We start from the raw sequence: 16,793 nt of genomic DNA, 5'->3' as shown, positions 1-16,793 counted from the left end.
CAGTCAGGATAGAAAGTCTTGGATAATACTGAAGAGGAGAAAAGAGGCTTAAAAGCCAGTTGTGTACTAGTCATAAAGATGTGGTACATTGAGAAAGGCTTTTTCATATTTTAATGATGTAGAATGAAATTTGCATCTTACAAAGACCATTCACATTAGCTGATAGATTAGAGATTAAAAACAAAAACAAAAACAAAAAAACCTTGGGAATTCAATTGGACAGCAGGAGACCAGTTTGGGAGCTGGTATTAGGAACTAGCCCAGTCATGAGCCACAGAATGGCATGAAAACGAATGGAGTTATTGGGTTCCGCTAGCAGGACTGCTCTCTGATCAGGTGTCAGAGACCTAGCAGAGAAGTTCTAGCAATAAGAAGTATGGTCATATAATCAGCTTCCAAACGCTGACACCATTGCATACACTAGCAAGATTTTGCTGAAAGGACCCAGATATAGCTGTCTCTTGTGAGACAATGCCGGGGCCTAGCAAACACAGAAGTGGATGCTCACAGTCAGCTATTGGATGGATCACAGGGCCCCCAATGGAGGAGCTAGAGAAAGTACCCAAGGAGCTAAAGGGATCTGTAACCCTATAGGTGGAACAACATTATGAACTAACCAGTACCCCAGAGCTCTTGACTCTAGCTGCATATGTATCAAAAGATGGCCTAGTAGGCCATCACTGGAAAGAGAGGCCCATTGGACTTGCAAACTTTATATGCCCCAGTACAGGGGAATGCCAGGGCCAAAAAGTGGGAGTGGGTGGGGAGTGTATTGGGGACTTTTTGGATAGCATTGGAAATGTAAATGAGGAAAATACCTAATTAAAAAAAAAAAGAAGTATGGTCATGAGTATCAATAAGAAGCCTTCTGGATATGAAATGGGTGCCCCATGGCCAACCATGCAGCCTTGTATGACAGCTCTAAGAATACATCCTATTGCCCTCAGTGTCTCCTTCCCACTTCCTAGGTTCCCTCACAGTCTGCGCTATCTGGGCAGGTCCCAGGTCTCAGAGCTGTAGAGTCAGGAGGCAGAGCAGTGGTTTCTAGGAAGGAGGAAGGCTGAGGAGAATTATGTGTCATACAGAGAAACTCTACAGGTGATTGGTACTCAGGCTCTTTATCCTGTAGCAGTGACTTCATGTGTTTTTTACTAAGAAAACAACCTCCTACTACCCCCTCCCCCAACATTCAAAAGCACTGTTTAAAAAAGGCAGAGAACAGAAATCTGAATCACATGAGGACTTGTCAGGAAAATGTAGTCACAGGGCAGCAGAAAACTGTCACCCATATGAGAAGACCTTACGGGGATTGTTGTTTGCCAAAGATAGTAAATTTTGAGGATTATAAATGATAACTGGATAGATTGAATTTTTACAAATTTACAAATTACTAGTACATAATCTCTTGGTTACTGAACTAGTCCATTTTTTGTTCCTTATAACAATATTGTTACAGCCTATATGAGTGTTAATGGAAGAGACTCATCTTGTCTCACCATTCTGAAGTATTCTTGTTTGTAAATGTGGCACTTTCCTGGTATGTCATTTACAAGGACATTTATACATGGGATTTTACATAAAGGATATTGAGCTAGCAATGAACAATTTATGGCATATATGGAAAAATCCATATATTTGAACATAATATCTGTTCAAAGCTAAGGTAAGAAGATTGTATACAAGCCTCAGTTAGTTTGGTCTGTGGATGTAATGGATGCTGCATTCAAGGTTTTTACTGATGTAAGGAAAGAGGCTAGCATAATGAGGACTATGTGGCACATACGCACTAGATGTACTTCCGTAAATATCATCTCTTTTGGCATTTGAAAGACTTACAGAAAGTTGCAGGTTCCCCCCTCTGACACCCTAGAATTACCAGTATTCTACTCAGTTCACTGATTGCTAATAATGTCTGCTAGCTGGTAGAAGGGGAAAGCCGGATATAAATTCTTTATATTTAAGTAAATGGTGTGTTGGTCAGGCCATTTGATAACAAAAGGCAGAGTCTAGCTGAAAGGATGACACAAGAGTGCATATGAATTCTGGGGAATTCAGATATAGTCTGTGCTTGGACTACGCAAAGGCACCAAACCTAGGGAGATGGCATTGTAACCTGCACTGGCAGAGTCACTGGACCACACCTAACACTGCCTCCAGTGTCTAGAATGATGCTGTAGAACGAACAATGACAGGCCCTTGCACTGACCTATTCAGGGAATAGAAGGAAACATCATGTTTTTGAAGCTTTATCCTAACAGAGAGATGATAGGATAACATTGTTGCCTGACTGGAAATGCATGCTGATAATCCCATGCTGCCTGAATGCTGGGACATGTCCAGTGTTGTTAAGGGCTTTATTTGGGCCACTTGGATGCGTTCAGCCCTGTGAAGGGGTGGTCATATCTACATTTTATTGATAATAATGTGAATCTACAAACTAGGACTTGCCAAAGGTTGTACAAAATCCTGAATTCCAGGGTTGGAATTTACACCTAGGTCCACTTGATACTAAGGGGGCAGAAGAAGAAACTATGTTACAGAATATTAAAGTCTTTTCAAAGTTATTCTTTTTAGGATTATACTTTAAAAGCTTAGTGATAGCCTAGTCTGAAATAGCAAGAATTATTTGCCTTAAATTTTACAGAGCTAGTGAAGTTTTTACCTATCTACATAAAGTCTTATATTACCAAGTTACAAGAGGGAGGCTTAAAAGTAAAGATTGGTCATTGAGTGTGCATTTTCCTTACTGTGAAGAATGGATAGCCAGGACTGTTTTACAGGGCATAAGACAAATGGGGTGTTCTTCTAGAGATGACTCTGACCTCGGTTTTCTCTGAGGGGTGTGTGGCTTACTGGGGATCAAGCCAGGCTCACACGTGCTAAGCAAACATTTACCCCGGAGCTACATCCTTGATCCCTTATTTTGACTTTGAAATAATTAAAGCAAGGGATAAATAACAGATTTGCCATTTAACAGCTCAAATGTGTGCTTACATTGTTTGTGGCTTTCTTCCCACTCTTTGAAAACATCTAGGTCTACAGTTTTATTTGATAGTTTATGTTTCCATACTAAACTAAGGTAAAGTGCAGTGAGTCTTGGCCAGAGATTATAATGATACTGGTTTCAAAAACTCATCCTTTAAAACAGGTATCAGTATTACCTGCAGCTGAAGAAAGATATTCTGGAAGGAAACCTTCCCTGTACATTAGAACAAGCCATTCAGCTGGCTGGCTTAGCTGTTCAAGGTAAGCAGTGCATGTGAAGAATATGTCTGTCAGATTAAGATGTTGTTAGAGCCAAAACAGTAAAGGATTCATTCGGTAAGTAACTGATTTTCTATATGAATTGTTATAGTATTTATGTGGTATCTATATAGTATTTATATAGTATTTATTATTAATGGAATACTATGTTTTTATCTGGAGACTTGTAGGAAGACCATTTGAATCACTTCAATGAAATGTGAGACTTGTGGACATTTCTGAGAGATGAGTTATGAAACAAGTCAAAGGAGCAAACATCTATCTATCTATATATCTAGATATCTAGATATCAAAGAATTTAATATGATAAGTGTTAATTTCACTTCAAGACTTGATTTGAACTCAGTATTTTGGGAAGAATGTCCTTTCTATCAATGAGTTTGAAATTGTGTTCATTTATATTTTAAGAATATCTCACCTCTTTGGTTTCTCTAATAATTACTGAATATAATAATTCCGAATTATAGAGCATCTTCACTCGTAATAGAAGTGGGTTTGTTTCATACATTTTTAAAAATCAATTGCAGATGTTTATGTATACATCTATGCTGCACAGAAATTTCTGCTGGTACATTATTTCAAGCGGTAACGGGTGTTTAACCATGGAAACTGGAATACAATCAAAAGAAAAATTAAGCTGGGCACAGTGCCATATAACTTTAATACTGGCAAGGAAGCAGATCTCTGTGATCTGTGAGTTCAAGGCCAGCCTGTTCTATGTAGAGACTTCTAGGTCAGTCAAGACTACAGAGTGGGACCATGTCTCAAGCCAAAACAAGACACAAAGGAAAAAGGAAAAATGATGAAATTCTTCCAGATTCTAGCTGGCATAGGCACCTGTGGCCTTGAGAATATCAAACTAATGACACCTTGGTGTGTGGTTTCCTATATGTTACCTGAATGTATGTAGTCACAGGACATGTTCCCTGTCCCTGTTTGACACTTACCTGTGCACAGAAGCATGTCACATGCAGGGCAGGCTTGTCTCACTTCATAGACATTTTCCCCAAGCCAGTGTGCATTGATCCACTTATTGTTTTGTAGACTATGCCCTAAACATTTGCTCTATTAGCTATCAGACAGAGTTGGTTTCTGAATCATAGAAACATGTTATCTATCCATACTATTTATTGATTTCTGACGTGCATGTGTGTTGTTGTGAAAATTAAATGTAACCAACATGTGGATGTTTATCATTTTATTTAGCTGATTTTGGTGACTTTGATCAGTATGAATCCCAAGATTTTCTTCAGAAATTTGCCTTGCTCCCGGTGGTAAGACCTCTTTTGGCATTTGGCTCTTTCATGTATAGCTTGTTCCTATACTCTTAACAATTCCTGATTGCCCACATGGTAGATGTTCTAAGCAGAACTAGCATTATAAGGTCATTGTAAACATCTCGTGCCTCAATCTTTCCCTGTTACAGTCTTCCTAGTCTTTGTAAATTCACAGAATCTGAGGGTATAATTTCCTGTGCTGTACCTACAGACATTGTTTCTGCCTTTGGTTATGAGTCCAAGGAGAGAGATTTGGTTTTGGTTTTGGAGAATCACAAAGCTACTGTTGGAATGAACCTGACTTGTTATCATTGCTAAAACCCTGCCTTCTACGGTCTAAAGTTGCTGTTGAGGAAATGGATGTAACCCATTGTCAGTGGGTTAGCGCTGAGCTCAGAACCGTCTCATGGATGTTTCCAACCTTAAAACTCAGCTGAAACTTCCCCTCGGAGGCGAGGAGAAGGCAGGGAAATGCTTTAGCTTCTGAGCAGAAACCACTCAGTTCCTTAGATGCATCATGGCCAGGAACAGAAGCAAAGCTTCCCAGCGCTAGCTAGCACTGTTCGCAAACGTTCACGTGCTCACTGTTGTGTGTTTCCTTCAGGCATGGCTACAGGATGAAAAAGTGCTGGAAGAAGCAGCCCAGAAAGTGGCCTTGTTGCACCAGAAATACAGGTAACACAGAAAAGACCCATGGCTCATGGCTGCTTGACTTTGAAATACGCTTTGTATATTAAATTGGGGACTTTACTGCAGCTTGTTTATGAAGGGGATAAGTAAGGTTCACTATGTGCCAAGTACTGTTCTAAGTAAGTGCATTCCCCTAGCATTTCCGTCATTGTCCATGTACCAATGGGAGGACAGAGGATGTCCTTAAGGTGCCAGTTCATCACCCATGTATTAAATGTGTGAAAGTAACTAAGCCAGTAGAAATAAGTGCATGATCAGGAAAGTCTGTCTTCTGTGCTTCAGTGTGATTCAGCCCTGCTCCTTCCTTTGTCCCCTCCCTCCCTCCCTCCCTCCCTCCCTCCCTCCCTCCCTCCCTCCCTCCCTTCCCCCTCTCCTTCCCTCTCTCTCCTCTAATGTCTGTCTGTCTCTCTCTCTCTCTCACTCTCTCTTTCTCTCTCTCTCTCTCTCTTTCTTTCTTTCTTTCTTTCTTTCTTTCTTTCTTTCTTTCTTTCTTTCTTTCTTTGTCTTTAAATGGTGTTAGAGTTTGAACTCAGGGGCTTGTGTATAGTAGACAGATAGACAGGTACTTTACCATTGAGTGACATCCTCTGTCCTTGAGATGTTTGAAAGCCAGGTTGGCTGTCTCAAGCTTGCTATTTTGCTGCCTCTGCATCCTGATGCTTGCTAGACAAGCATCACCATGACCATTGCCCCCCTCCCTGTATACTTTTGGAGCTATGATGAGAATCCTCATGTCTGTGGCCCCAGATTATCCTTGCAGTTCTCGTCTATACTGGTCCTTGATGACTGTTTTTGATGGTGAACATCTACTGACTCTAAGAATCTCCTAAGCTGCCAGCTCACTCTTATCTAAGCTGAGTACACAGTTTCCAGATACTTTTGCATAGAATGACATTCGGATAGCTCTAGTATTCTTTCTTTTTAAATTAATTTAGTTTTTTCACTTCATATTTTATTCCCGCCCCCATCTACCCACTGTTCCCACATCCCATACCTCCTCCCCACCACCCACTATGCTCCATAGTGGGAGTGTCTCCATGTGGATGTCCCTACCCCCGACCCCACCTGACTGCTAAACTCCCTGGGGCTTCCAGTCCCTTGAGGGTTAGGTGCATCAGCTCTGAATGGACACAGGCCCGGAAGTCCTCTACTGTACTTGTGTTGGCCTCATATCAGCTGGTGTATACTGTCTGTTTGGTGGTCCAATGTTTGAGAGATCTCGGGGGTCCAGATTAATTGAGACTGCTGGCCCTTCTACAGGATCACCCTTCTCCTCAGCTTCTTTCAGCCTTCCATAATTCAACAACAGATCAGCTGCATCTGTCCATTGGTTGGGTGCAAATATCTGCATCTGACTTTCAACTGCATGTTGGGTCTTTTGGAGGGCAGTCATGCTAGGTCCCCTTTTTGTGAGTGCTCCATAGCCTCAGTAATAGTGTCAGGCCTTGGGATCTCCCCTTGACCTGGATCCCACTTTGGGTCTGTCTGTTGCTAGACCTTCTTTTCCTTAAGCCCCTCTCCATTTCCATCCCTGTAATTCTTTCAGACAGAAACAATTATGGGTCAGAGATGTGACTGTGGGATAGCAACCCTATCCCTCACTTGATGTCCTGTCTTCCTGCTGGAGGTGGGCTCTATAAGTTCCCTCTCCCTACTGTCAGGCATTTCTTCTAAGGTCCCTCTCTTTGAGTCCTGAGAGTATCTCACGTCCCAGGTCTCTGGTGCATTCTGGAGAGTCCCCACAACCTCCTATATCCTGAGGTTGCCTGTTTCCATTCTTTCTGCTGGTCCTCAGGGCCTCGGTCATTTTCCCTTACCCAATATCTGATCATGTTCCCCTTTCTCTCCCTCCCCCTTCCCCTTTCTCTCCCAGGTCCCTCCCTCCCTCCCTCCCTCCCTCCCTCCCTCCCTCCCTCCCTCCCTCCCCACTTGGGATTTCTTTCTTCTCTCTCGCAAGTGGGACTGAGGCGTACTCACCTGGGCACAGCTCCAGTATTCTTTAAGGAGAATATTACCTTCATCCTAGAAACAAAGGAAACTAAACTTAGAATGACTTAGGTCTCTGATATATGCTAAAAGTGGCTTGAAAGTCGATGTGCCTGGTCATAACCTTCAGTTTTTGTATGTATTCTCTCTCTACCCAGTTAGTTGCAAAAGAGTAACTTCCAAGAGTGCCATCCTCATCTCTGCCCGTGCTCCTTCCCAATGCTCACAGTACGTTCTCACTCTCCAAAACCACTATCCTACTCTTCTACCTCTGTGTCTACACAAACCATATTCCCTAGTGCACTTACTCATCCCAAAGGCGCACACGGACCCAAAGGCACACTGACCCAAAGGCGCACACGGACCCAAAGACACACATGAACCCAAAGGCACACATGGACCCAAAGGCACACACGGACCCAAAGACACACTGACCCAAAGGCACACATGAACCCAAAGGCACACATGGACCCAAAGGCACACATGGACCCAAAGGCACACTGACCCAAAGGCACACTGACCCAAAGGCACACTGACCCAAAGGCACACATGAACCCAAAGGCACACATGGACCCAAAGGCACACATGGACCCAAAGGCACACATGGACCCAAAGACACACATGGACCCAAAGGCACACATGGACCCAAAGGCACACACGGACCCAAAGACACACTGACCCAAAGGCACACATGAACCCAAAGGCACACATGGACCCAAAGGCACACATGGACCCAAAGGCACACTGACCCAAAGGCGCACACGGACCCAAAGACACACATGAACCCAAAGGCACACATGGACCCAAAGGCACACACGGACCCAAAGACACACATGAACCCAAAGGCACACATGAACCCAATGGCACACATGGACCCAAAGGCACACATGGACCCAAAGGCACACTGACCCAAAGGCACACATGAACCCAAAGGCACACTGACCCAAAGGCACATATGACCCTGGTTTTTGTCATTTTCTTTCTTTCTTTCTTTTTTTTTACTGTCCTTAAATAATAGGACTTAGGAACCTATAAGTACTTTCTTTACTTCTGAGAAGAATGCTGGGTGGTTTGACTTAAAAATAAATAGCACAATTCTTTGCCTTCTAAGAATGTGTTTCCAGCAATCTTAAGATAGGCAGCACAATCCATTCTGGTAGTATCTAGCAATAGAAAAAGGGTGCAGTGAGAGAGGTATGGACAGATTGTGTGAGGACTGCATTGGGCAGAGGTGAGTCCTGGGGATCACCAGAGAATCTGACAGGAGGAGCAGGTACAGTCACCGAGTGTGGATGGTAGACTTATATGGAGGGGGAGGAGGGGGAGGAGGGGGAGGAGGGGGAGGAGGGGGAGGAGGGGGAGGAGGAGGATATGGGCACACAAAGGTTCAGATGTGCAGGGAATACAGTACAGTCTAAGCAATGCAAAGTCTGGGATGGCTGCAGTGGAAGGAACCTTGGCACTTGGGGAAGCAGCAGCTGATGGATAAGGCTGGGGAGGGGAGTCGGTGCGTTTAGCACCCTTCTTTCCTCATGTCCTTCCAGGGCTCCAGTCATCTGAACTAAGAGGGACCCATGTGTAGCCTCTTCCTGCCCCTGTTACATTTATCACTTAGTTTGAGTGTTTTGCCTGCATGTATGTATGTGTATCATACACATGCCTGTGGAGAGCAGGAGAAGGCACCAGATCTCCTGGAATTGGAGTTACAGGTGATAGTGAGCTGCCATGTGGGTGCTGGGAAGCAAACCTAGGTCCTCTGGAAGAGCAGCTAGTGTTCTAACCACTGTGCATACTTTCAGTCCCATTACTTGGTTTTTAAACCAAATTCTCATTATTTTCTGATATTTTAGGATAATTAAGCAATTGGTTGCTACTTTAGGTAAAAAGTCCTTGATCTGCATTGATGACATCTTAGTAGCCACTTTGTCCCTTGCCTGTCCTTTTTACCTTCCTGAAGCACAAGGTTAGGCATACTTGCCTTCTGCCTTCAGCACAGTGAGTGCTTCATAGGTAATCCATTCTTGATATGTTTTAGAGGATCAATATAAGTAATTTTATATATCTCTAGATGCTTAGAAGCCCGAAATGTTTATAATGTTCTGTTCCAAACTGATGTACATTGTTTAAGAAAGTTTAGGTTTGGAACATGTCTCACTAACATCTGTTGGATTGCAGAGGGCTCACAGCTCCTGAGGCAGAGCTGCTGTACATGCAGGAGGTAGAGAGAATGGATGGCTATGGAGAGGAGAGCTACCCTGCCAAGGTATGGATGACTAGTTAAAGTTAAGAGTAGCAAGCTGGGTTTGGCTATGTGGAACTGTAGACCCTGCCACTCTGGTGGCTCAGATAGGCGAATCATTTGAACATAGAATAGAAAGAGGGGGAGGTTTTGTTGAAAAAATGGTGGTGGTGGGGCGCTTAGTAATTTGAGAAAATAGCATGACTGAGGCCTTTGTGACCAGATGTCCGTAGTGAAACGCAGTCCTGTATTGAAGTTGTGCTTTGGTAGGGTCAGGAAATAGTTTTTTTTTTTTTTTTTTTTTTAAGATTTTATTTATTATTATGCATAAGTACACTGTAGCTGTCTTCAGAAGAGGGAGTCAGGTATCATTACAGGTGATCATGAGCCACCATGTGGTTGTTGAGATTTGAACTCAGGACCTTCGGAAGAACAGTCAGTGCTCTTACCCGCTAAACCATCTCGCTGTCCCGGAAACAATGTTCATAAGAGTCTAAACTTGGCTCAAAGGGTCAAGGCACTTGCCACCAAGCCTGATGACCAGGGTTTGATCCTGGGATTCACATGGTAGAAGGAGAAAACCAATCCCCACAGGCTGTCTTCTGACCTCTGCATGTACACCTTGGCGCATGTGCCCCCACAGACAAAGTAAATGAATAAACGCAAGAACAAAATGATCATAAAAGCACCCATGCTCCTCTTATCACCATACTCATGGCAGGATTCTGGCTTTGCCCATTCTCGTTTCTTTCTGCGCATTTGCTCTCTGGGTCTCCTGGACAGTGTGTACCTGGGAAACAAGTTTAGGGAAGTAGATGCGTTTATTGTCCCCCGCTCCCCTCCATTTCCCAGGGGTCTCCTCTTTCTTCTCTCCATCTAGGACAGCCAAGGAAGTGACATATCCATTGGTGCCTGTCTCGATGGCATCTTTGTGAAACACAAGAATGGAAGGCCTCCTGTGGTGTTCAGGTATTGTTCTGTGTTTTTAAATACTTAAGTGGTTATTGCTGACAAGCCTTCCCTCTGGAAAGGGAAGGCTTTCCCTTCTCACTGGAAAATGGAGGTACTCCTTTTCTAAAGTTAAATGCCACCCAAATACAGCCTTTGTTAACATTCTACTTTCTTCCAAAACAGATCTGCAGCAAAAAAGGGTATGCAGTGATGGCCTGCTTGTAAATGCTTAAAATGTGCAACTCTGCTGTCACAGAGAAGCTATTCTTTGCTTTGATAGGGAATTTTTTGTTTGAGTTCTGGTTTCTGGGACTACTTATTCACTCAGGAAAAACCTAGGCTTCCTTTTGACTGTAGTTATGTAACAAAATTACTAAAATGCCAACATGTCAGCAAACTTCCGTTTTTGTAAAGTTGATTTCTCTGCAGCTATAAAACACAGTGCTGTTTGTACAACTCTTGGAGGCTATGCAGTAGGAAGGCACAGTGACAGGCAGGGACATACTCAGAGTAACTTACAGGTGGCTTAAGATTACTTTGTAGTATTTTGTATTCCAGTTATATCTTTTTGGACACATAATAATATTTTATTAATTCTTGGAGATTTTTATATCTTTTTACAATGTCTTTGGACCATATTATTCCTATTTCTCCCCCTAACTCCTTTGAATAAAATCCCCAACTTGGTATCAATATACATAATATATATAATATATATTTGCAACCTATGGAATCCATATACTTCAGTGTATGATATGGAGTCATACACTGGAGCACAGTCAACCTATGAGAGGCCACACCCATAAGGCTGACTTTCTCTCCCCAAGAAGCCACCACCTGTCGGTAGCTCCCCAGCTAGGGGTGGAGATGGGTGTGAGCTTGTGCTACAACCACAGCTGCTATGAATTTACAAGTGTCAGCATGCCACTGGTGTCTAGAGGACACTGTTCCACTCCATTCTTCCTTGACCTCTGGCTTTTATAATCTGCCTTCCCTTTCTTCTGCGGTGGTCCCTGAGCCATGGTGAGGTGGTGAGTGACATAGATGGAACACTCCACAGACACCTTCCCTGTGCACTTTGGCCAGCTAGTGCTAAGCACCTCCCACCCACAGCACAAAGAACCTTCTGTAAGGAGGTCTGAGAGCAGCGCTGATGGATGCGCATAGAGATAACAGCTGGGAGGGCAATTTGAGACTTTGACCATGTAGCACACAGTAGGTTTTCCCCTGGGGACAGTGAGCTCCCCACCATCTCCTCCTTCCTCACGTGGAGCTAGCCTTACATCCATGCAGAAAGCGGTTCATTACCTTGTAACATTTGCACTACTACTGCACCTGTAGGCGTATCCTGCGCGCCTGCCACTGTAGCACAGCACTCATAGCTGGGTAAGACCATTGACCAGCATCCTGCATCTCACTTCAGGTACTTAGAAAGCTAGTCAGCAGGGAGCAGGCTCCTGCCTAGGACCAGCTTGGCCTCTCCCATTTATTAAACGTAGGAACTTAAGTCATGTTGTTCCCTCTTATCTATACACCCTTAAAATCTGGACTCTTAGAAAGTCTGTGTTGCAATCTTATAAAAATATTTGCAATTTTACTCTGTTGTATTTTCTATTTTACCATTCTTTTTTTTTTTTTTTTTTTTGGTTTTTCGAGACAGGGTTTCCCTGTGTAGCCCTGGCTGTCCTGGAACTCACTCTGTAGACCAGGCTGGCCTCGAACTCAGAAATCCGCCTGCCTCTGCCTCCCGAGTGCTGGGATTAAAGGCGTGCGCCACCACGACCATTCTATTTTCTCTTCTATTTTACTCTTATTTCTGTTTTCTATTGATCAAAGCAACACAAGGTGTATATTGTTTTCATCAAGCAGGGAAGCAGATCTGTCACTTGTGACTGTTGGTTCCTCTGTGTCCAGCATTCATTAGTGTAAGTTGTCAGGAATCCGGTGCTGTGTTGGCTGCTTTCTTTATCTTTTCTCATTGCATAATGACTCAGGGGGGCAGACATTACCATCAGTCTTCACAAAGGGTAGTGGAGGGTTAAAAAGGCCAAGCGATTTGCCCAAGGTCGCCCCATTCATGGCATTAGATCACCTACTTAAGCTGCCGCTTGTAGGCGCTCTGTCACATTACCTTTTTATTTTATTTTATTTTATTTTTTATAGCTTCTTTTATGCTTCTATTTTCTACTTTATTCTTGAGAACTGGTCTTCCCCTTTAAGAACCTTTTTACTAAAATGACAGCTCCTCTTTGTCTCCCTCTGCTCTTCCGCCATTGGGCCCCGAATTATTCAGAGTGGCAGCAGCCACTGATGGCAGACATGCTTGGGTAGCTGAGCCCCCTGCTCCTGTGCACTGCCTGTGCGGGGCCTCCTCCCATGGCAACAGGGCTCTGGTCCCCAGTCCGCTTATAGTGAATCTTCCCAGTGTGCTGAGCTGTGGGCACTGGGACAGGAGAATGCACCAGGATTTACTCAGACAACAGGACTGTATCCAGAGGCCATATGGAAGTCTCGGGTATCCAGGTGGTTGCTTTCTTCACCACAGAGCAATTTTCAGATTTGCCTCATTTAATACAGTGCAAATATAATCTTTAGGTGTAACAGCTGAGCAGTAAGTCAATAAGTTAATTTTGATTTAACAATTATAACTTAATAAATACAATACAATCGGGAGGCAGAGGCAGGCGAATTTCTGAGTTCGAGGCCAGCCTGGTCTACAAAGTGAGTGCCAGGACAGCCAGAGCTACACAGAAAAACCCTGTCTCGAAAAACCAAAAAAAAAAAAAAAAAAAAAAAAAAAAATACAATACAAGCTGAACATCCTGAGTCCCCAAATCCCCAGTTGAAGCTGTGGGGCACAAAGGATGGAGTTGAGTGGTAAAGCACTTGCTTTGTGTTTGCAAGGCCCCGAGTCGGTGGCAGAGGGAAAGAGTTTCCCCTTGAAGGGCTTCATGTTCAGGGCTTTGGATTTCTAGGTTATGGCTGCTCAGCCACTGCTGGATTCCAAATATCTCAAAACTTTCCAGTCTCTGCTATTGGGCACTCTTCTGACCCCAGGGGTTCTGAGTGGGGTGATGATGGCTCAGGACTGCTGAGCATCTTCCAGACTCAGTGTCTTCTGACAGTATCATGAAGCTCGGGAATAAGAACCAAATCTCCCTTTGAAAGCTAAAGGTGATAGAATTAGGAGATGCACGGTACAGTTTGTGTCCTACTGACAGCACTCAGAAGATTCACCTCACTCCTGAGCACTTAGCTTTCTCTTCACCCCCGTAGCTTTGCAGAGTGCACCTCTGTCTCTCGTCCTTACTTTATCCTGTTTGCCTTCACTGCTAACCAGTGTGTTTGCTTTTTTTTTTTTTTTTTGGTTTTTTGAGACAGTGTTTCTCTGTGTAGCCTTGGCTGTCCTTGGAACTATGTAGACCAGTCTGGCCTTGAACTCAGAAATCCGCCTGCCTCTGCCTCCCAAGTGCTGGGATTAAAGGCGTGTGCCACCACTGCCTGGTGTGTTTGCTTTTATGTTGTCTGGTGCCTTCCCACCCTCCCACCTTCGCAAGTGCCTCTTTAGGGACCATCGCCACACTGATTTTAGTATCCCTAGGGACTGGTCCAATCATCATCATTGTGATAGTGGGTGCCCTTTGAAGTTTGTTTATAAGTAGTTGAGGCATGAACAACAAGCTATAACATAAGTATCTTTGATTGTTAAGTCAAGAGCAAGTCAGGTGTATTAATTACTTTACTGTTGCTGTGATAAAATTCTTTGACAAAAAGCAATTTAAGGATGTTTATTTTGGCTTACAACTCCAGAGGTTTAGAGTCCACAATGGCAGTGTAGGCATGGCGGGAGGCATAGTGGAAGGTATCCAGGCATAACAAGTATAAATATATACTTATTATATATATTCATATATATATAAGGACATACTTATATATATATGCTATATATTATATATAAATAATTATATATAATATATAAGCATAATAAAACATTAGATGCAAACACACTCATATATAATTTTATATAGTAATTTAAATATAATGTACTTATTTTTTACATATATATTTAAGTCACATATCAAGCTTAAGGGAACATGAGGCGTTACATCTCCCAGTGTGCATTTGTGCACTCAGCATTCTCTGTTGTTCTCTAGGTGGCACGACATTGCTAACATGTCACACAACAAGTCCTTTTTTGCACTAGAGCTGGCAAATAAAGAGGAGACCATCCAGTTTCAAACTGTGAGTGAGCACAAAAAGACCATGGGAGGCTCCACAAAGTTAGCAAGTTAGCATTGCTGATTTCTCTGTTGTGTATTGGGGGATGGTGAGTTTGACCTAGTTTAGGACTTCATAATTCTTTGTGCTATAAAAATTTATGCTTTAAATGTTACAGAATGGCACTTGGGGAGAAATGCTCCCCTGTTGAAGGCTGTTGAGCAAATGAGTCTTTGTGTTTGTATTCTTTGATTCAAATGACTTTTTTTTTTTTTTTTTTAAATATATACGAGTACACTGTAGCTGTCTTCAGACACCCCAGAAGAGGGCATCAGATCCCATTCCAGATGGTTGTGAGTCACCATGTGGTTGCTGGGATTTGAACTCAGGACCTCTGGAAGAGCAGTCAGTGCTCTTAACCTCTGAGCCATCTCTCCAGCCCCCTTGAGTGACTTGTGAAGTACCTGTAAAGATACTGAAGTAGAGGAGATAGTCAGCCTGGCTACTGGCCCGGCGCTGGGGAGCAGCTCTGTGGTGCTGCTTAGTCTTTATCTGCCCTTGCTGTCCTACAAAGGCAGTCTTAAGACCCCGGAGCAAATGTTTACTTGGAAAGTCTCTGAGGGGTATTTCTCGGGAGTAGAGTTGATACCTGATACAAACATGATGCTTAGCCACTGCTGGCTCACACTGCTGAGCAGGTCATTTCATGTTCACCATTAAGTTCTCACAGCTTTCAGAGGTTAGCCAAGGAGCTAGGGAATGAAGGAGTCACTGTGGCGATGAGGAAGTCACAGGGGGGTGGGGGGATGATGAAGGAGTTGGTGGGGGAGGGAGTCACTGTGGGGATGAGAGAGTTACTGTGGGGACAAGGGAGTCATGGGGTGGGGGATGAAGGAGTTACAGGGGTGGAGCGGGGGAAGGAGTCACTGTGGGGATGAGGGAGTCGTTGTGGGGATGAGGGAGTCTCGGGGGAGGGAGTCACTGTGGGTGGGGGATGGTGTAGACACAAGGTCTCTGCATTCTGACTGTCTTCCTCTCTGTGTGTTTCATCTGCCAGGAAGACATGGAGACAGCCAAGTACGTGTGGCGGCTGTGTGTGGCACGGCACAAATTCTACAGACTAAACCAGTGCAACCTGTGAGTATCTATCTCCTGCTCTGGAAATTGTAGAAAATCATTTGGGAGTGAAAAAAATGTAAAATTGCTTTTACCCAGTTTGAATGTGTGTCAGGGGATTGCATATAGAAGCTGAGGACAACTTGGGGACTCATACTCCCCACTGAGTGGGTTCTAAGGATCGATCTCAGCAGCAAGCACCTCTCACCTTAATCCTTGAAGGCCTTTTAAAAAAGAAAAGGATTTTCCCCCCTCCCTTTTCTCTCCTTTTCTTTGGGGATCAAACCTAAGGCCTCCTCCCTGCTAGGCAAGCACTCCCCACTGGGCTATGATTCCCCAGGCTGAGGTCTCAGCATGGAGCCTGGGCAGGCCTGGAAAGTGCTATGTAGATCAGGCTAGCCTCGAACTCACAAATATCCATCAGATTGTCTCTGCTTCTGGAGTGCTGGGAGGCCTGGGCCACCATGTCTGGTGTGGAAGTAGTATTTTTTATAGTTTTTAGTCAATATCCCAGTCAGTGTTTTGAGGAAAGATTATTCATCTTTCATATATATGAATTATACAAAGGAAGAAGCTGACATACATACCTACATGTGTGTAAGGACCTTGTTGCTGTTCTGACACGTCCGCACATGTGTGTAAGGACATTGTTAATAGTTATCCTTTCTCATATACTCATCAGACCCCTCTCTTTCCCAATCTCCATCTTTAACACTTTCTTATTATTCCTTCAGCTTGCTTGCTTGCTAGAGTTTTGCTTTGTGGTTCTGGCAGGCTTTGTACTCACTGAGTAGCCCAAGTGGGCCTCAGACTTGCAGCAGTCCTCCTACTGCAGCCTTCCAAGTGCTGGGATTATTGGTTTGAGCTACAGCTCAAACCCACAGCTTCTCCTTTTACTTTTATGCGCAGGTATGTGTGTATACACACACACACACACACACACACACACACCCCTTTTCTGCTCTCTGCCCACTCTGGAATTTGTATATGAAATTGTTACATTTAGAGGAGATGACATTATTTTTGCCTATAATAATTACATCTGAATAATT

At 43.7% G+C, this 16,793-nt stretch overlaps 1 protein-coding gene across 3 annotated transcripts in view; it reads left to right on the top strand.

Annotated features, from left to right (window-relative positions):
* Positions 1-16,793, top strand: part of Ptpn21 (protein tyrosine phosphatase non-receptor type 21) — a 57,791-nt gene that overhangs the window by 21,309 nt on the left and 19,689 nt on the right. For 2 of the 3 annotated variants that reach the window (XM_021179067.3, XM_029484619.2), the window contains exons 4-10: positions 3,149-3,246; positions 4,471-4,538; positions 5,146-5,216; positions 9,393-9,480; positions 10,337-10,425; positions 14,562-14,649; positions 15,683-15,762. In XM_021179067.3, the coding sequence (XP_021034726.1) occupies positions 3,149-3,246; positions 4,471-4,538; positions 5,146-5,216; positions 9,393-9,480; positions 10,337-10,425; positions 14,562-14,649; positions 15,683-15,762 (582 nt within the window). Of the gene's footprint in view, positions 1-3,148; positions 3,247-4,470; positions 4,539-5,145; positions 5,217-7,375; positions 7,446-9,392; positions 9,481-10,336; positions 10,426-14,561; positions 14,650-15,682; positions 15,763-16,793 lie in introns of all 3 variants that reach the window. The other variant, XM_085830609.1, reaches the window with a different exon arrangement.

The sequence above is a fragment of the Mus caroli genome, unplaced genomic scaffold, assembly GCF_978045245.1.
Source record: "Mus caroli unplaced genomic scaffold, Mus_caroli_1 scaffold_14, whole genome shotgun sequence".
NCBI lineage: Eukaryota > Metazoa > Chordata > Mammalia > Rodentia > Muridae > Mus > Mus caroli.
This window is presented reverse-complemented; position numbering and strand designations above follow the sequence as displayed.